At 47.0% G+C, this 20,808-nt stretch overlaps 1 protein-coding gene across 3 annotated transcripts in view; it reads left to right on the forward strand.

Moving 5' to 3' along the window:
- Positions 1-293: 293 nt before the first annotated feature.
- Positions 294-20,808, forward strand: part of ALDH18A1 (aldehyde dehydrogenase 18 family member A1) — a 39,479-nt gene continuing 18,964 nt past the window's right edge. Inside the window, exons 1-7 of one of the 3 annotated variants that reach the window (XM_062213915.1) lie at positions 294-461; positions 3,072-3,187; positions 12,182-12,396; positions 13,738-13,887; positions 13,977-14,081; positions 16,625-16,783; positions 17,213-17,303. In XM_062213915.1, coding sequence (XP_062069899.1) covers positions 3,100-3,187; positions 12,182-12,396; positions 13,738-13,887; positions 13,977-14,081; positions 16,625-16,783; positions 17,213-17,303 — 808 coding nt within the window. In that variant the 5' untranslated portion in view covers positions 294-461; positions 3,072-3,099. Of the gene's footprint in view, positions 462-539; positions 560-3,071; positions 3,188-12,181; positions 12,397-13,737; positions 13,888-13,976; positions 14,082-16,624; positions 16,784-17,212; positions 17,304-20,808 lie in introns of those variants that run through there. The other 2 variants (XM_062213917.1, XM_062213916.1) reach the window with 2 other exon arrangements.

Raw genomic sequence — 20,808 nt, forward strand, 5'->3', positions numbered from 1 at the left:
GTAAACCATCCACACCGACGCTCACACAGCCTTTACGAAACCCACCAGCAGCTGGGGGCGCCCAGCTGGGAAAGCCCGCCGGCCGCTCCCTCCAGCCTCCAGCCACCTCTGGGGACGTGGATGCTCCCGGGAGCCTCCGGCCCCGCCTCCCCGCGTCTGCCCGGGCCGGAGGGCGGGACCCGCCACGTGGAGGCGCGGCCGCGATTCTCGGAAGGCGCCTACGCCGGCGCCGCGGGGCGGCTCTGGGTCGGCCCCGCGCCCCCACGTCAACGGCGCAGGCCGGGCGGCCCGGATTTACTCCGTCGCGGCTGACGTAACGCCATCGTGCGGGACGTAGACGGAAGCGAGAGGAGAGTGAGCGGGCTCCAGAATCAGCCTGGCGTGGAGTGAGGGCCGGGCTGCGAGTCCGGGGGCGGCGGCTGAGAGCGTGCGCGGCGTTGGCGGCGGCGGCGCCTAGGCAGGTACGCGGCAAGCCGCCGGGTGGGCGATGCGCCGGCGCCTCTGAGGAGGCTCACTCGCGCCCGGCCGCGGAGGGGCCGCGGGGGCGCGGGCCCAGCAGGTGCGGGTCGAGGCGGGGGGTCCCTCGGGTGGGCGTGGGTGCTGGCCGCTGGCTGGGCCGGCTCTGGGCCTCCAGGGGCCGTGCTGCAGAGCTCCGGCGCGCTTCCATATGCCGGGCGCCGAGGCCCTGGGGTCTGCGGGTCGCTACTGGTTCCACTCTCCGTGGCGGTCCCCCCGGGTACACCCAGGAGAGGGACTGGGCCTCCCCAGACTCTGCAGGCCTCCTCTCGGCCGGAGAGCCTGGAACCAGCGTGCAGCCAGCGCATCCGCCCCGGCGGTGGAGGTGGTGGTGGCCGGTGCACCCCGCTTTATAGCCGGCCACGGGCCGACTCTCAGGGCCGTCCCTGATCCTCTCCTGAAAGCCAGGCTCCTCCGCAGCCGGGCACTTGGCTGCGACCGCCTTTTGCTGCGTGGCGTGCTGTATGTGGTAGAGAAGTCCTTCCTGCGCATCAGGGACACCTGGAGCCCCCCCCAACCCCGGCCTCCCAGGTGGTGAGAACGAACCTCACTAGGTCTGGGTCTCCGTGTGTGGAGTGGTGCGTCTGTCCACTGAGCATGTGTGCCAGGGACTAGGTTGCTGAGACAGAGCGAAGTTCAGCTCTCTAAGTCTGGGAGATAAGAGCGTTCTGCATAGAAGTTGTCGAGAGGCGCTAGAGAAAGGGCTCCATCATAACAGGGAAACGTGGTGCAGCTGACGAGCCGAGTCTAGACACACGCACGCCCTTTGCTCCTTGGGGTCAGCTGTCTGGTTGTAAACTCCTGCAGGGTGAATGGGCTGCAGTGAGGGAGTGGCCGTCCCTTCTGGAGGTCTGTCGGCCCCGAGCTGGACAGAGGCTCACGTCTACATCAACCTCCCTCTTAGCAGACCTTAAACCTTCAGGGCTTAGATAAGAGACCCTTAAACAGTAACTGTGTGTGTGTGATTACACCCATTGGAGGATGGGTGCACGTAGTGAGTTCTGATGGAAATAAAACATTCAAAGGTGGTAAGCCGCCAGTGCCCAACAGACAGAAGGAAGACTGACATTGAGCGTCTGTTGTACGCAAGCACTTTCCATGCCTTATCTCATTTAATTCTCACAATCTTATGAAGTCTTTACTGCTGTTATCCCTGATTTACAGTAAGGAAATAAAGTCTTAAATTCAGTAACCCTTCAAAAGGCACACAGCTAGCAAGGGGAGAGCTGGAACCCAAATTGGTCCCACTCCAAGTCTGTTTTCCCCTTGCTCTTTACGGTGCTGTCAGTGGGCGGTGTAAAACTCCAGCCGGGAGAGGCGACAGTGAATGTGAACCAGTTAAAAGCTGGCCTGTAGGATTATGTCCAACCTGGAAGGCTACAGTTGCCAGACAAAGTTTCCTGGAGGAGATGAAACTGGAATTTAGTGTTACTATTTGCTTATCCTACCCTTTGACTCTTCTGTAGGTGTTTTTGAAATATTCACATGTAAATAAATGTTTAGCAACTATTGCTGCTGGAATTTATATAATCAACAAACACAGACTGGGGACTTAAATCATACGCAAAAGCTTAAGTCAGCAAAGATATCACTTAATACTTCCTACTGCCTGCTGGATGCCATATGTTTCATAACCCTGTATCCTGCCTGTCTCCCATTTCTGTGCCTTTTAGAGCAGTACATGGCATTCCTGATTTTCATTATGGGACTAACTGCTAATCTTTTGAGGCACTTTTAAGAGGTCTTCAAGCAAAAAAAAGACTGCATTTTGTATCTTGGAAAACAGCAGTATCCCTGTAGCCTAAGAGGTGCTGTAATAGATTACTTATTCTGTGTGTAAATATAGGAAGGAATTCCCTTCATTTTTGTGAAATAAAACATTCTTTTCTTTGCCCAAAGCCTCAAGTTTGACCCAAAATGGGGAAATATCCATAGCCATCATGTTCTCAAGTCTGAGATTTCTAGCCGCATACTTACCCTCACAATCTGCGTATATTCATGTGCTCACGGCCATTTAAAATACTGACCAGTTGCAGGTATTCTCATGGGCAGCCAGGAAGAAAGAGTTAGCAATGGCCTTTGGCCTTTTATCTCTCTTCTTGTGGCTGACAGGAATCAAGCTGACCTTTCTAATGTGTGGGTTTCAGGGTTCATTTGGGAGGTGATAGCAGGAAGGTAGGGATGGACGCTCTAGGATGCTGGATCTGTTACTGATGTTTTGGAGACACCCCCCTCTCCGAACAGTATAGGAATTGTAACAAAGATTTACTACAGTATGTAACTATTGAAAATCTTGTCATTCAAAATATTCATAATGCCTAATCGCTATTTGCTTCCATGGCTTACATAAAATAAAAGCTCAGGGGGTTGTAGGAAAAGGAAAGGCTATGGTTGGGGCCTGGGGAAGAGCCCTTTGCTCTTTCTCTTTTCTGTCATACTGAGGAGGTGGAAGTTTCCCTGATAGAGCAGTTCTGTCAAGGGTTTGCTCTGAGAGTGTGGGGCAGTGCATTGCCTAACATTTTTCATTATCTGGTTTTTAAAAATGCATTTTGCAGGTACTTTGAACAGTGATCACATCTCAGCATGTTGAGTCAAGTTTATCACTCTGGGTTCAAGCCCTTCAACCAGCGTCTTCTGCCCTGGGTCCAGTCCACAGCTGTTTCCAGATCTCGTATGTACCATGGAAATTTATAAGTATGTGGGAACTTGGGTGGTCAAAGTGTGATTCAACAAGGTTTTAAAGGAGAGAAGAGAATGTAGTTTCAGGAGTGGGCAGTCAGCCTAGCAGTTAAGTGCCTGGGTTTGAGTCTCAGCTCCAGCTCTTGACTCCATTGCAGTTTTCCGGGAGCCAGCAGAGATGGCTCAGTCATTGGAATTCTGCCACCCACTTGGGAGACCTGAATTGCAAATGTGGCTCCTGGCTTCAGCTTAGGCCCAGCTCAGGCCATTATGGGAAGTTGGGGAGTGAACAAGCAGATGAGAGCTCTTTCCTTCTGTCTCTCTACCTCTCGGATATACTAAAAAAATAATAATTTTAAAAATGTATTTTGGTAGAATTGGAAAAAAGCAAAGAGGCAGCCTTCTGGGTGAAATGATTGTCAACCAAGTACTCCCTAGTGTTTCCCCCATCCTCTGATTTTTATAGTCTATTTTTTAAAACTTTCGTTCATTACTATTTTTTGTAATTAGGCACTTAATTTTGAGATAATAATAGATTCACTTGCAATTACAAGAAATAATACAGGGGCCAGTGCTGGAGTTTGGCAGGTAAAGCCACTGCCTGTAATGCCGGCATCCCATATGGGCGCCAGTTTGAGACCTAGCTGCTCCACTTCCCATCCAGGTCTCCGCTATGGCCTGGGGAAGCAGTAGAAGATGGCCCAGGTGCTTAGGCCCCTGCACCCACGTGGGAGACCCAGAAGAAGGTCCTGGCTCCTGGCTTCAGGTCAGCCCAGCTCCAGCCATTTGGGAAGTGAACCAGTGGATGGAAGATCTCTCTCTGCCTCTGCTTTTCTGTAACTTGCTTTCCAAATAAAGAAATCTTTAAAAAGGAAGGAAGGGAAGGAAGGAGGAAAGGAGGGAGGGAGGGAGGAAGGAAGGAAGGAAGGATACAGAGAGGTCCCTTATGCCTTTTACCCACTTTCACGTAGTGTGTCCACCAGGGCTATTGCCAGTGAAGACAGAGTATCACAGTCATCCCAGGCTCTTTCATGTTTCTCTTAAAGCCATCCTCTCTTCCCTGCCCCTAACCTTAGCTCCCAGTAATCAGTTCTGCATTTTTTAAAAATAATTTTATTTATTTCTTTAGGAGGTAGAGTTCTAGACAGAGGGAGAGACAGAAAATCTTCCATCCACTGATTCACTCCCCAATTGGCCGCAGCAGCGAGAGCTGGGCCGTTTCGAAGCCAGGTACCAGGAGCCACTTCCAGGTCTCCCATGTGGGTGCAGGGGCCCAAGGACTTGGGCCATCTTCTACTGCTTTCCCAGGCCATAGCAGAGAGCTGGATCGGAAGAGGAGTAGCCGGGACTCGAACTGGTGCTGGCCCCCAGTTCTGCATTTTTGTAATTTGGTCATTTCAAGAATGTTGTATAAATGAATTATATACTACTTGACTTTGAGACTTTTTTTTAATTTTGCATAATTCCCCTGAAGATTCTTTTAAAAAGCTGTGTGTTATCAGTTGGTTCCTTCTTATTACTGAGTATTATTCAATGGTATGAGTGTACCAGTTTGTGTAAATATTTACCCATTGAAGGACATCTGGATTTCTATCCATTTTTTGGCTGTGAACATTCATGGAAAAGGTTTTGTGTAAACATGGTTTGCAGTTCTGTGGGATAGATGCTGCAGAGTGTAGTAGTGTCAGGTGGTAGTTGCACGTGTAACTTTATAGGAAAACATTAGGCTGCTTATGCAGGATGACTATACCACTACATTCCCACCAGCAGTTATGAGTGATCCACTTCCTCCGCGACTTCACCAGCATTTCATGTTGTCACTCTTATTTTAGTGTTCTGATGGGTATGTGGTGATTTATACTGTGACTTTCCTTTTAAACAAACAAACAAAAGTCCATTTATTTATGCATTTAGAAGGAGAGATATCTTCCATCTGCTGGTTCACTCTCCTAATGGCTGCAACAGCCGGAACTGAGCGAAGCTATAGCCAGGAACCAGGAACTCCATTCTGGTCTCCCATATGGATATCAGGGGCTCACGTACTTAGACCATCTTTTGCTGCCTTCCCAGGCACATTAGCAGGAAGCTGGATTGAAAGAGCAGCCAGGACTCGAACTGGCATTCTGATATGGGAAGCCTGGGTTGCAAGCAGCAGTTTAACCCACTGTGCTCCAATGCTGTCCCCTATATTGTGACTTTCACTTGCTTTTCCCTCAGGGATAGTGATGTGGAACATCATCCCATGTGCCTGTATGCCACCTGTTTATCATCTTTAGTGAACTGTCTATCCATGTCTTTTGCTCATTTGGTAACTGATTATGTTTTTTTTAACTGTTGAAGTTTAAGAATTCTTTACATCTTCTAGATACTAGTCCCTTGTCAGGTAGCGTGGCTTGCAAATATTTTCCTTCTAGTTTGTGAGCTTGTCATTTCATTCTCTTAACAGAGTTTTTCACAAATGAAAGGTTTAATTTTGATGAAATCCAGTTTATCAGTTCTTATGGATTATGCTTTTAGAATCAGGTCCAAGAACTCTTTGTATAACCCTAACTCCTGAAGGTTTTCTGTTTTACTCTAACGGTTTTGTAGTTTTCCCTTTTACATTTAACTCTGTGATCTATTTTAAATTCTTTATAAAGCAGGTGTAGGTCAAGGTTCCCTTTTTTGCCAGTGGAGATTGGTTGCTCCAGAAGAGCTGTTCGTGGCGTTTTGAATTGGCCAGCTCCTTGGTGTCACTGAAATCGTATCACTGTCCATCTTCAAGCCCAGCTGAAGGATGAATTGCTAAGCCATTAATCATGCTTATCATCATCCAGAAAATTTCTATTTCTCTTTCATATAAAGAACAGTGTAATGGCTGAAAGTTCAGGATCCAGAGCCAGGTTCCCTGGGTTTGGAAACCACTCTGCTGCTTACTAATTAAATAACTTAGTGATCTAAAACAACAACTGTCTATTTAGGTCACAATTCCGTGAGCTGGCATTTTGGACTGGGCTCGGCTCATGGTGCTTCCGTGTCTGTGTCAGCTGTCAGACTGACTCAGGGCTGATTGCTGGGGAACAGGGGGCCTCCCTTGGGAAGATCGATGTTGACCCAATGATCTCCCACCCCACAGTGGGCTTTCCATGGCTTCTCCAGAGCAGCAAGTATGGAGGCTGCAGGGCCTCCTGGGGCCGACTCTCAGAATGTATACAGTGTTCTGCTTTCATCATTATGGCTAACGCAAGTCACAGAGCCAGTCCAGATTCCAGGGGTTGGAAAACCAACTCCACCCGTTGATGGGAGCAACTGCCAAGTATTATAGCCAATTTTATCATCTGTTAATGTGGATAAATTACTCAGTTTCCCTGGGCCCCTGTTTCCTTATTTATAAAACAAGGATAATAATGATAGCTCATAGTAATACCTAACACTTGAGGCTTTACACAGGCAAATTCAGGTAGGCTGATGATGATGGTGGCTAACAGTTTTTTTTTTTTTTTAACTTTTATTTAATGAATATAAATTTCCAAAGTATAGCTTATGGATTACAATGGCTTCCCCCCCCCCCATAACTTCCCTCCCACCCACAACCCTCCCCTTTCCCGCTCCCTCTCCCCTTTCATTCACATCAAGATTCATTTTCAATTCTCTTTATATACAGAAGATCAGTTCAGTATATATTAAGTAAAGATTTCAACAGTTTGGGTGGCTAACAGTTTTATAATACCACCTGATACTTGTTGAATGTTCACTTTGTGCCAGTCCTTGTCCATGCATTGGTTCACTTCATGCATTGGTTCACTTCATGCATTGACTCTCTTTATCCCCCATAATAACCTTTTGTGAGAGGTATGGTAACAGCAAGTAAGTGGAGGGTTTGAGGTTCCAACTCATACCGCCGTGCTCCAGAGCCTGTACTTAATCTCATTGACAGCTTCTCCTTCTGTATACATAGTTCCTAGTACATAGTAAGTGTTCATAGTAGTATTTTTATTGTTGACTTTTCTCATTCACAGAAGGAGGTACTTTCTGATCTCATCCCTAGATTTTTAGATTTTTGTATCCAGATTTTTCTGGAGCATGTGTTTTGTGTTCACAGAGCATGATGAGCAGAAGCATAGAGAAGTAAGGGCAAAGTGAGAAGACTATGAAAGCAAACACAGATGGAAATAGAAGGCTAGGAAGAGAGAGAAATCATGTCACGGTCCCTTGTTCAAGCCTGAAACAGCATCACTGACTGTTGAGGATAAGGACCCTGATGCAGAAGAAATGAAGGATTTTTTTGAGCAGTGGGAATAGCCAGCCCTCCTCCCACTCCACACAATATAGGCATCTGTGTACCCACGTGTACCTTATCTTCCCCTCCTGCCTACTAGGATTTTCCTTGGGACTTAGAGCCTAAAGATTCCTTACAAGATGAGAAAGGATTACTCAGCAAGAAGTCATGGATTTTCCCAACTATCAAAGTTTTCTCAGTCCTCAGTATGAACCCCAACAAGTGCGATATACTGTAGAACATTTTAAAAATACCCCAAAAGGGACTGGCCTTGTGGCACAGTGGGTTAAGCAGCTGACAGTAACACCAGCATCCATATAAATGCCTGTTCGAGTGAGTCCTGGCTGCTCCACTTGTGATCCAGCTCCCTGTTGATGTGCCTGGGACAGCAGCAGAGGATGACCCAAGTGCTTGGGCCCCTGCTACCCACACGGGAGACCTGGGTGGAGTTCCAGGCTCCTGGTTTCAGTCTGGCCCAGTCCTGGCTATTGCAGCTATTTGGGGAGTGAACCAGGGAATGGAAGTTCTTTCTGTCTCTGTCTCTTTCTCCTCCCTCCTTCCTCTCTATCTCTGCCGTTCAAATAAATAAATAAATCTTTAAAAAAAAAATACTCCACGAAAGATAGGGTCAATCTGGGAGAGTAAAAAGCATTGGTCAGCAGGAAACCCAGAAAGCCCTGGGTCCCTTGAAGTTCTGCTTGGTGCCAGAACCCACCGCACTTGACTAAGTTGGTACCTGATTGAAACCCTGTCGGTAGTTGTGCCCTCCTCTTGAAGCTTGTCAGCCCTTATCAACTACTATGACCAAGTTGCCTGCAGCCAGAGTGACCCTTGGCTATCAGGCCCTGGGCTGTGCCATCTCTGCTGCTGGTACAGACTGTGGGTCAGAAGTTTGCCTCATGCTAGTCCAGCTGCTGGGCTCTGATTGGCTTCTGCCATTTGACCACTGGACTGACATACTTGCCGTTAGCTGTGTCCCTGAGGTGCCCCATCAGTCTGCCCCCACCCACCCATGCCCTCCACCCTCCCAGGTGAGAAACATGGCCAACAGCCCTATCCCAACAGCTGCCGAAGGGATACATAATGCTTGTGTAGCTCTGAGCCCTGTGAACATCTGTGATGAGTGCAGGTTCAAGCCATGTCATCAGGATCAGTTAGAAGAAACCACCTGGGAAGCTCAGACTTCGCTGTATTTATCACCTAGGATAATCTCCCTGAAGACTGAACCAGGGCACCTGTATTGATTAACCTAGTGAAGAAAGGTAGCTCTCCATGGACCTTTGCCCCAGCAACAAACTAGTCCTGGAGTCCCTAGGACCAACAGGAAGAGTTGATCTGCACAGGGCGCCAAGCTCCGGTTTTGCCCCCTCCCCGCCCCCCATGATAACTTCTTGAGCAGCTTTGCACCAGGAACCAGCCAGCAAGTCTACTGTGTATCTGCACAAACCTGCAACATTGTCGCTTGAAAGAAATGGTTACTTAAAAGAGGACAGAAAGGGCTCATAACTGCTTTGTCAAGAAAAAAAATTTTTTTCCCCTGGATTTGTGTGTGAAGCAGGCAGGGAGGGAGAACACACAATGCTCTTCCAGTCCAAGAGAGTGCACTTCTGCCCACCTCCCCCACCACTGCTACAGCGAGGAGAAAAAGGAAAGAGGCTGGATTGTGGTTAGGGAGGGAATTAGGAGCTGGGAGACAGAGGCAGAAGGTCTGAGATAGAAGTCTGTAGATACGCAGAGAGCTGGACAAAAGCAGTGGCCCCCGAAGGTGATCCAGAATGATTGTTCCAACAATTCACTCAGGTATTTGTCACTTGCCCATCATGACACTGAGAACTCGTGGTGGGGAGACGCCTAAAGTTTAGTCCTGGAGAGAACCCCTTACCCACTTCATCTTGCTGCTTGCTGCCAGGGAGCCCCACTAAGCGAAGTCGTCAGCTGTAAGACCCCACCACCACCACCATCAGCTGACAACGTCTCCCCTCCCACCCAGGCCTCACCCTGCCCACTGGCTAGCACTCGTTCTCCTTCTCTGTCAGTTGCAGTTAGGTATGTGTGACAGGAAACAAAATGATGGCTCAGACAGGATAAATGTATTTTTTTCTCTCTCTCCTGGAAGGTTGGCAGCCCTGCAAGAAAGTAGGCAGCCCAGGGCTTCCGGAGTAGCACTGTGAAATCAGGGGCCACGTGCCTTCTTCCTTGTGGCTTCACAGCTCCTGGGGGTTTTCGTGTGGTCCAAATCGGTGATGATAATGATGTGTCTGTAAGGCAGAGAGCCTAAGAACTCCCATCCACTGGTTCACTCCTCAAACGCCTGCAACAGCTCCAGGCCAGGAACTGAAGCCAGGAGCCAGGAGCCAGGAACTCAATCCAGGTCTGCTGCATGGTTGGAAGGAACCCCATGACTTGCTTGAGCTGAAGCCCTTATGTTCTTGTTCCATGCACAGGATGGATGAAGGGAAGAAGAAAGCACTTCTCTTTGTCAGGAAGCTGGTGGAAGTCCTATGTTGTCTTTTTCACGTGTATCTCTTTAACAAGAACTCAGTCACATGGTCATGTCCAGCTGAGCAGGAAAGGCTGGGGACTGTGGCCTTGTGATTGGTGGCAGTTTGCCCAGCTGAAACCCGAGGATCTGTTAATTTGTGAGAGAAAGGGTAGATGGCAGGCAGCATGGGAAGCTGGGCCCATGACAAGGGGCTGAGGATTTTGTGCCTGACCTTCAGCTTTTAGTCTTGCTTTTGGCCTTATGCAGATATATCTTCAGGATTTTTGTTTTGCTTTAAGATTTTATTTATTTCTTTGAGAAGTAGAGTTAAAGGCAGAGAGAAAGGTCTTCTATCCGCAGGTTCACTCTCCAGATGGCCAAAATGGCCAGTGCTGAGCTGATCCAAAGCCAGGAGCCAGGAGCTTCTTCCAGATCTCTCACGTGGGTGCAGGAGCCCAAGGACTTGGGCCATCTTCTACTGCTTTCCCAGGCCATAGCAGAGAGCTGGATTGGAAGAGGAGCAGCCAGGACACAAAACAGTGCCCATATAGGATGCCGGTGCCACAGGTGGAGGCTTAGCCCACTATGCTACAGCGCCGGCCTATCTTCAGTTTTTTTGATGAAGAATTTTTTTTTTTTTCACTTAAACATCTTCTATGGTATTGTAAGAAAAAGAATCAGGAAAGGATTGCTTAGGGGCAGTGTCCAGAGGGACAGAAAGAGACTGACTCCATGATTACTTTCCTTCAGAAAGCCTCTGGTTTCTTTCATACTTGCTGTAGACATCTGAATTCGTGCTGCCTTGTCAGAGATGAAAATTGTAGGTGGGGCTGGCGCCGCGGCTCAATAGGCTAATCCTCTGCCTTGTGGTGCTGGCACACTGGGTTCTAGTCCCGGTTGGGGCACCGGATTCTGTCCCGGTTGCCCCTCTTCCAGGCCAGCTCTCTGGTGCAGTGGAGGATGGCCCAAGTCCTTGGGCCCTGCACCCGCATGGGAGACCGGAAGAAGCACCTGGCTCCTGGCTTCGGATCAGCTCAATGCGCCGGCAGCCATTGGAGGGTGAACCAACGGCAAAAAGGAAGACCTTTCTCTCTGTCTCTCTCTCTCTCACTATCCACTCTGCCTGTCAAAACACACACACACACACACACAAATTGTAGGTGGATTACTTAGGATTTCCTGTTGTTTGTGCCAATGGTCTTGTTTATTAATGTCTTTGCCAATCAGACTCTTTTGGTAGTGGTGCAGTGCATTTGAAAGCACATATTTTTTTTCTGATTGTGAAAGCAATGCATTTTTTATTGTATAAATTTGGAAAATATAGGAAAGAATAGAGAAGAATATTAAAAACCACCTGAAATTCCATCAAAAGGTTAATTATATATTTTGTTCATCTTTTTTGTAACCTTTTAGGCATGTTTATGAAACTAACAGCATGAACATTTTCCTAAGTTATTAAAAATTCTAAAAATATAAATTTATCTTTTCTTCCCTTTTCTTGACATTTACTCTGTTTCTGGTTCTTCCTATCATAAATACCATTCTGGTGAACTGGCTTCTGATACTTCTCTGTCCTCATCTCTAATTTATTCCTTAGAGTAAATATCTAAATATGGAATTGCCAAATCAAGAGGTGTGAACAATATTAAAGCTTTCATTATATTTTTTAAAAAGATTTATTTGAAACAGTTACAGAGAGAAGAGAGAAAGAAAGAGCTTCTACCCACTGGTTCACTCCCTAAATGGCCACAACAGCTGGAGTTGTGCCAAGCTGAAGCCAGAAGCCAGGAACTTCTTCCTGGTCTCCCACGTGGGTGCAGGGGCCCAAGGACCTGGGCCATACTTCACTGCTTTCTCAGGGCATTAGCAGGGAGCTGGATCTAAAGTGGAGCAGCTGGGTCTTGAGCCAACACCCATGTGGGTTGCCAGAGCCACAGGCAGTGACTTTACTCACTGTGCCACAGTGCTGGCTCTGAGCTTTCATTATATTTTACCAATGTAAAATCTTCAGGAAAGATTTTTTTCATTTTTGCTCTTCATCAGCAGCATTTGGGTGTGTCTGTGACCGGTGTACCTGGTATAAATGCTATACAATGCAACAATTAGAGCATATCAGATCTTTTGAGAGACTGGTTTCTTACAGTCATTGATAAAGCTATATTTTGGTCAATACTGTGCATGCATCTTTATTGAGAATTTATATTGTGTATTTCTTTTTTTCTTGCATTTGACTTTGGGGGCTACAGATCGTGTCCAGCCTCCAGCTGTCAGACATGTTCGTCCTTGGAGCAACATCCCTTTCATCACTGTACCTCTCAGTCGTGCACACGGCAAGTCCTTTGCCCACCGCAGTGAGCTGAAGCATGCCAAGAGAATCGTGGTGAAGCTCGGCAGTGCTGTGGTGACCCGAGGGGATGAGTGTGGCCTGGCCCTGGGACGCCTGGCATCTATTGTTGAGCAGGTAACTGCCAAGGTGGAAAATTTTCCTGAGTTAAAAGAGGGAAGGACCTTTCTCTCTGTCTCTCACTGTCTAACTCTGCCTGTCAAAAAGATTAGAAGAGACCAGTGTATGAGCTTAATTTACATCCCAATATGAACCAGCTGGGAAAAGATTGGGGCAATGTGAACATTAACTGGCCATTTAATAATAAGGAATTCATTGAAGTATTTTTTAAGGTAATGGTTTTGTAGGTATATAATTATTTCAAAAAGTTTTTAGAAATTAGAATTAAAAGTTAAGTTGTATTTTAATACAAAACTTTTTTGAAATCCATGTGCATCAGAGGTCTTCAAGAAGTTCATGGATAATGTATTATGGACAAAAATGCATGAATTTCAGGGTTTTTTTCTTTGGATTAAAATAAACTTTTTTAAATTTTGTTTTCCATAAACTTGTTCAGGTACTTTCATACATCTATAGTCTCTGTCTTTTAGCATTTATCAGTGAAATATGTACAAGTGAAATAATATGTGTGGAACCTGGGACTTGTATTAAAACATTGGTAGGTGTTAGAAGGGTTAATGGAAAGTAAGAAATTAGCCATGAGAGATAGTTGATGAAACTGGATGTTGCGCACATGTGAATTTATAATAACTATTTTCACCACTTTGGTTTCCTATGAAATTTTCTATGATAAAAAGTTATTGTTATAAATTATGATTAGTCACAGCTGATTGTGAGTTCTTGAACCAGAAAACAAGGTTCAGGCATCCAGAGGAATGGAATAGGTTAGGGATAATGACTCGGTTGTACCTTGAGTCTTTCATTCCTTCTTGTGAATCTCTCCAAGGGGGGACACAAAGTGACCACAAGGTGGTTCTGGGCAGACAGAGGAGAACAAGGTCAGCTCCTACTCTAGGCAGAGGCAGCCTGTAGGGACCAGCCTTGCCCCCAGACAGCCTCGTCTCCCCAGGTCAAGCTTAGAGCCTGAGAAGCCATCTACGGAGTTAGGCTGCAATTCCTAGCTTCAGACTTCGGGCTTTATTTCCTGGAGCATCTAGGTCTTCTGCATTGTAGATTCCCTGCAGATAGCACCAAGTCCTGTAGTTGCCAAACCTGGCTACTCATTTAGTAAGGAATTTTCTTATTAAAATTGTCTGCCACATATTAAGCAGGCATTGGAGGCAGCATGCAGGGAGCTGTGTGTTTACCAGACAGCCTGGTGGATCTCCCAGAGCCAGCCCACTGCTGGTTCACAGACCAGCACTTGGCATCCACTGCATCTCACCCTGCCTGAGTCCCTTGTGAAGAGAGGACAGTCAGTGCGGTGACTTGGGACACCTTTCCCTTTCTCAACCGCAGGTGTCAGTGCTGCAGAATCAGGGCCGAGAGATGATGCTGGTGACCAGCGGAGCTGTGGCCTTTGGCAAGCAGCGCCTGCGCCACGAGATCCTCCTGTCCCAGAGTGTGCGGCAGGCCCTGCACTCAGGGCAGAACCAGCTGAAGGAGATGGTGAGTGCTGTTTCTCCACACCTGCGATGGCTTCTCAGGTCTTCTCCTCTCATTCCCAACCACACCATGTCTAATTTTGTGTTTTCCAGGCAATTCCCGTCTTAGAGGCCCGAGCCTGTGCAGCTGCCGGACAGAGTGGGCTGATGGCCTTGTATGAGGCCATGTTCACCCAGTACAGCATCTGCGCTGCGCAGGTGAGCTGCTGGGCTTCACTGCAGGGGGTGGGACCTGGGAGGAGGATTCCTGGAGAGCAGGGCTAGGACGCAGCCTCAGCTACACCACCTGCTGTTTGGGAGATCTGAAGAGAGTCTTTAACATTTTTTGCCTCCGCTTCCTCCTCTGAAAAGTGGGGATAATATCAGTGCCTGCCTCAAAGCGCTTTTGGAGAGGCTCAATGAGAAAATAATATGTCAAGCACTTACTATAGTGTCTGGAACAGAGTACACTCGGTAAGCGTTAGCTCTTGTCCTCATACTGGTAACTCTTGGACTATTACCAGTGCTAATACTTCTTTTAAAAAATTATTTATTTGAAAGTCAGAGTTACATAGAGAAAGATGGACAAAGAGAGGTCTTCCATCCACTGGTTCACTACCCAGTTGGCTTCAACGGCTGGAGCTGCATTGATCCAAAGCCAGGAGCCAAGAGCTTCCTCCCGGTTTCCCATGCTGGTGCAGGGGCCTAAGGACTTGGGCCATCTTCTGCTGCCTTCCCAGGCCACGGCAGAGAGCTGGATCAGAAGTGGAGCAGCCAGGACTCAAACCGGCACCCATATGGGATGCTGGCACTGCAGGCAGCGGCTTTACCTGCTATGCCACAATGCCAGCCCCACTGTGCTAATACTTCTAAAGACATAAAGGTTAGATGTGTTTACTTTGCTGCTCCTTTGACTTCAAATATGGTTCCTTATTTATTTATTTGTGTGTTAGTAATTCTGTATAGAAGACCATTATAAGTGGTTTTTGAAACTCTCCAACAAGTTGTTTCCAAGATTAAAGGCTTAAAGTACAGCAACTTACTTTTTCTTCAAAGAAAAGAAACTAATTTGCATCTCAGCAGGTTGCTCTTGTCTGAATACAGATGTTCCCTCTTGGGGCCTTCCTCCCCTTCCTCTGCAGGCAGACCCTCAGCCCTTGCTTGGGAAGCTGCTGTGGCAACAGGTGTTTTCCCTGGGCCTTTAGCCTTGCTGCATCCTTGCGTTTGTTCATTGTGTGATCGCTCACCAGTGTGACTGAGGTCTGTGTGTTCACTTTGAACAGTCCTGTTTGCTACAGAACTAAACATTTCAGAAAAGAAAGTCGTGTTCTTATTTTCCCCGACACCATCGGCATTTGTAGTCTCCATTCCAGCAGCTGGTACAGGGCCTGGCATTTCGGACATACTCAAGAAAGTCACGTCACAGGAGCAGGTGACTTCTTTCCCTCAGCCATGTCACCACCTGTCTTCCTTGCCTACATGTCATACATCATTAGGGCTGCTGCTTTACGGCTGGGTTCTTCTCAGACCCTGGTGGAAGCCCTGACCAGAACCCTCATTGTTCAACCTCACAGGGATTACATGAAAACTGGTATTCTTGGCCCTCAGGACTTGCTGTCACTCAGTTTCTTGCTATCTTCCCCAAGTATCTTTCTGTTCTGCTAAACATTGTCCAACACTGATTCAAGCAGGAAAGCAGAGTGGCTTACCAGCTCCCTGCTCCACCCTGGAACACCTGATGCTGATGCCCTCTTTGACCTAAGTGATATCCAGTCTCCTTTCAACTTGTGAACAAAACCTCCATGGACCTGGCAGCCTAATCCCTGATGGTCAAGACACAATATTTGTTAATTCCAGCAGTGATCTGCTTCAGACCCAAAACAGTGATAACATAATCCTATTCTGTTTTTCCTAATGCACATTTCCAAGCAGGGTAAGCCATCCATTCACTCACTCACCAAACAGTTAAATGCCTACTATGGCCCAACCTCAAATAGTGCTCAAATATAGAGATATTTTGGTAATTAATGAATAGTCACTAATTCTCTTTAATATCTTCTAAAGTTAGATGCATTAATTTTCTTTTTAGATTCATTTATTTGAAAGGCAGAGTTAGAGAAGGAGAGACAGAAGCAGAGCGAGAGAGGGAGGAGAGGAGAGGAAGAGGGAGGGGAGAGAGGAGAGGGGAGAGGAGAAAGAAGAGAAGAGCGATTTCATCTGCTATTTCACTCCCCAAATGGCCACAATAGCCAGGACTGGGCCAGGCCAAAGCCAGGAGCTGCTTCTGGTTCTCCCACATGGGTGCACAGGCCCAAGCACTTCGGCCATCCTCCACTGTTCCATTGCTTTCCCAGGCACATTAGCAGGGAGCTGGATTGGAATTAGAGCAGCTGGGACTCAAACTGGTGCCCATAGGGGATGCCAGTGATACAGGCTGCAGCTTTAATCCACTGAACCACAGTGCTGGCCCCACATTAATTTTCTTAAATTTTATAAATAGATGAGATTTGGTAGCTCTCTGAGGATTAAAGGCTTTTGCAAGGAGTGTTGAGCATCTTTAAAGAACTTTCCAGGTGATTATAGCCTTTTTTATTTCTAAAAGGATTGAATAACCATCCAAAGATGTGTGTCTCATTCCAATCTGTGTGGAATCCCAGAAGCCTAAAGTTGAACTCTCCTCCCTTTAGCATCTTTGTATCCCATTCCTCGGAAGTTCATCCTGTTCCTCCCTCCTGCATTTTCAACTTATTCATTCTTTTTAGATTTTGGTGACCAATTTGGATTTCCACGATGAGCAGAAGCGCCGGAACCTCAATGGGACTCTTCACGAGCTCCTCCGAATGAACATCGTCCCCATTGTCAACACAAACGATGCTGTTGTCCCCCCAGCTGAGCCCAACAGCGATCTCCAGGGGGTAAATGTGGGTGAAGTATCCCTAAGGGTTTGAGCATGCTGGAGGCACTAACACCACGCTATGCTGCATGTACTAACACCACAAGTTTGGCGTAAGCACGATGGAGAAATGGGGAGAGAAGCTGGCATGTAGAGCAGTGGCTGCATAAGCTCTTCTAAAAGTGGGGAGTGTCATGCAACGGGGTGAGGCGCCGTCCTGACAGAAGATGGAGCTATGAGCATGGCTTACATGTTTCAGTGGTAGAAAGCTGCATGTTTGGTAAAGGGGTTGCCAGTGGGCCTTGTGTTTTTCAGACAGAAGGGGTCTTGGGGCAGAGCTGTCATCCACATGTTCGGGGTCATTGGTTTTACCTGCTAGAGCCTTGCTGAGTGTGTCTGAGACTTTCTGTTTGGACTGCATAGCTCGCTCACTCAGGGCTTTTTACTTGCATTCTAGGTTATTAGTGTTAAAGATAATGATAGCCTGGCTGCGCGTCTGGCCGTGGAAATGAAAACTGACCTCTTGATTGTTCTTTCAGATGTAGAAGGTACAAAGTAATGCCTTTTCCTTTTATCTACATGTGAGCACATGAGTTTCCCTCTTTGTCTGAGTCCTTCTGATCTTTTTTTTTTTTCACTGTGGGCCATTATTTTCTGAGCCATATGTTCTGACAAAGGGTTTTTATGACTCAAAAGAGGGTGGGTAAGTGTGGGAGATGCAATTCAAATGCTGAAATGTTATTTCCAGGTGCTTTGAGTTTTGTCTTTTTGAGATATAATTCACATACTATACAATTCACCTATTTAAGGTTTACAATTCAGTGGTTTTTAATATCTTCACACAGTTGTATGGCCATCACCATTATCAGTTGTAGGACATCTTTATCATCCTGACAAGAAACACCATGCTCACTAACAGTCACACCACCCTTCTACCCAAACTCCCTAGCCATAGACAATCCAGTCTGCTTCCTCTCCCTATGGTTTTACCCATTGTGGACATTTATGTGGTCCTGACTGACTGACTTCTCCAATTTACAGCATAATATTTTTATAGCACATTATTGCATATGTCAGTACTTCATTTTCTATTGCCAAATATTCTACTTTGTGGACATTTTTTGTTTGTGCACTCATCAGTTGATGGACGTTTGGGCTCTTATGAGTTATGTTGCTGTGAACATTCGTGTACAAGTTTGTGTAGGTATATTTTTTAATTCACCTGAGAGCAGAATTGCTAGGTCACATGGCAACTGCATTTAAAAACCTTTTGAAGAACTGCTAGAGTTTTTTCCAAAGCAGCTGCACCGTTTAACATTCCACCAGCAGTGGATGAGGGTTCTGATGCGTCCATGTCCTTGTCAACACTTACTTGGTTGTTCAGTTTTTTTTTTTTGTTTTTTTTTTTAAGATTTATTTATTTATGTGAAAGGCAGAGGGCAGAGTTACAGAGAGGCAGAGGCAAAGGTAGTGAGAGGTCTTCCATCCATTAGTCCACTCCCTAGATGGCCACAATGGCCAGAGCTGAGCCAATCCAAAGCCAGGAGCCAGGAGCTTCTCCTGGATCTCCCACACAAGTTCAGGGGCCCAAGGACTTGGGCCATCTTCCACTACTTTCCCAGGCCATAGCAGAGAGCTGGATCGGAAGTGGAGCAGCCAGGACTCAAACCGGCACCCATGTGGGATGCTGGCATTGCAGACGGCAGCTTTACCCACTATGCCACAGTGCCGGCACCATCACACTTCCTTGTTGCTATCTGCCTTTTTAGCCAGCCTAAGGGAATATCTTTGATTACTTTCAGTTTTTGTTTTTGTTTTTAAGATTTATTTCTTTGAAAGGCAGAGGTAAAGAGAGCGAGACAGAGAAGGGATCTTCCATCCATTGTTTTACTTCCTGGATGGCTGCAATGGCCGGAGCCTGGTCGCTCTGCAGCAGGAGCCAGGAGCTTCCTCCAGGTCTCTCACATGGGTGGTAGGGGCTCAGGCACTTGGGCCATCTGTCCCAGGCACATTAGAAGGGAGCTGGATTGGAAACAGAGCAGCCAGGACTCAAACCAGTGCCCATATAGGATGCCGGCATTACCCACTATATCACAGTGTGGGACCCAGTTAAGATCTTATTTTTTAAGATCTTATTTATTTGAGAGAGAGAGTTACAGACAGAGAGAGGGAGAGAGTGAAAAATTTTTGTAGACATTTGGCACAATGGGTTAAGTTGCCACTTGGAATGCCTACATCCCATTTTGAGTGCCTGGTTCAAGTCCTAGCCACTCTGCTTGCAATCCAGCTTCCTTTTAATGCTCACCCTGGGAGGCAGCAGATGATGGCTCAAGTAGTTAGGTCCCTGTCATCCACAAAGGAGACCTGGGTGGAGTTCCAAGATCCTAGCTTCAGCCTGGCCCTGCCCTAGTTGTTGTAGGCATTTGGGTAGTGAACCAGCAGATTAAAGATTTCTCTTTGCCTTTCAAATAAAATGAAAATAAATTTAAAATTTTTTTAAAGTTTTTGCCTCAAAATAGACTTACCTCTTAATTCCATTTTGCATGAACCTTTTTTTTTTTTTTTTTTTTTTGCTATTTTGAAAAGCAGTAAAAGAGAAGCAGAGATCTTCCATTTACTAGTTCACTCCCCAAATGCTCACCAACAGCCAGGGCTGGGGCAGGCCGAGACCAGAAGCCAGGAACTCAGTGCAGATTCATAGGTGGCAGCAACCCAAGTGCTTGACCCATCACCAGCTGCCTCTCAGCATGCACATTAACAGGAAGCTAGAATGCAAAGTGGAGCCGGGACTCGAACCCAGGGACTCTGATATGGGACCTGGGTATCTTGAGCTGCATCTTCTTCTTCTTCTTTTTTTTTTTTTCTTTCTTTCTTCCTTTTTTTTTTTTTTTTTAAGATTTATTTTATTTGAAAGGCAGAGTTACAGAGAGGTAGAGGCAGAGAGAGTTCCATCCACTGGTTCGCTCCCCAAATGACTGCAATGGCCAGAGCTGAGCCGATCTGAAGCCAGGAACCAGGAGCTTCCTCTGGGTCTCCCAAGCGGGTGCAGGGGCGCAAGTAGTTGGGCCATCTTCCACTGCTTTCCCAGGCCACAGCAGAGAGCTGGATCAGAAATGGAGCTGCCAAGACTCGAACTGGCACCCAGATGGGATGCTGGCACTGCAGGTGGCGGCTTTACCTGCTGTGCCATAGCGCTGGTCCCTTGAGCTGCGTCTTCACCACACCAAGTGCCTGAGCAGAAATGCTTTGAAGCACCTTCGTGTGTTACTGTGCTCCCCGCTGCTCCCCCTCCCCTCAGGTGCCAGTTCGACTCCCTGTACACTCTTCCCATTCATGTTGTTCCCATTTCACTTTGGCCCATACAGTGTATAGTAGCCGTGTCCCTAAAAACCCAAACTTCCAGCATCCCAAACGTCCCGTTGTACATTTCTAGGAGGTCAGAAAAACCCTGCCCCATCCACAGCCCACACCCAAGGCAGGTTACCGAGGCAAGACTTGTTCTCCATTTTGCACTCAAGCAGTGTGAAGTAAGGGCAAAGGCTGCCCACTGGAGCCGAGGACAGATACTGATAAATCAAGTCTTCTGCCCATGTGAACTTCAGAGATATCGAGCCTCCATATTGGTGTCTTTACCCAGAAGACATCTGTGGTACTGTGTTTGTCCACTGTCCTCTGGAGTCTCAGCATCAGAATAGCTAAAAGGGGGGTAAATACAAACTACTTTGAAGAAGGCATTTTGGTTAATCAGCAGTTTTTACTGAATTTTTGTGTGCAGATAATGTGTTAGGTGTTTCATAAGTGTCCATGCATTTATTTTTAAGATTTATTTATTTATTTATTTGAAAGACTTATGCAAAGAGAGAAGGAGAGGCAGAGAGAGAGAAAGAGAGAGACAGAGAGGTCTTCCATCCACTGGTTCACTCCCCAGTTGGCCGCAACGGTCGGAGCTGCACCAGTCTGAAGCCAGGAGCCAGAGCTTCCTCTGGGTCTCCCACGCCGGTGCAGGGGCCCAAGAACTGGGCCATCTTCTGCTGTTATCCTAGGCCATAGCAG

The sequence above is a fragment of the Lepus europaeus genome, chromosome 17 (genome assembly GCF_033115175.1).
Source record: "Lepus europaeus isolate LE1 chromosome 17, mLepTim1.pri, whole genome shotgun sequence".
NCBI classification, from domain to species: domain Eukaryota; kingdom Metazoa; phylum Chordata; class Mammalia; order Lagomorpha; family Leporidae; genus Lepus; species Lepus europaeus.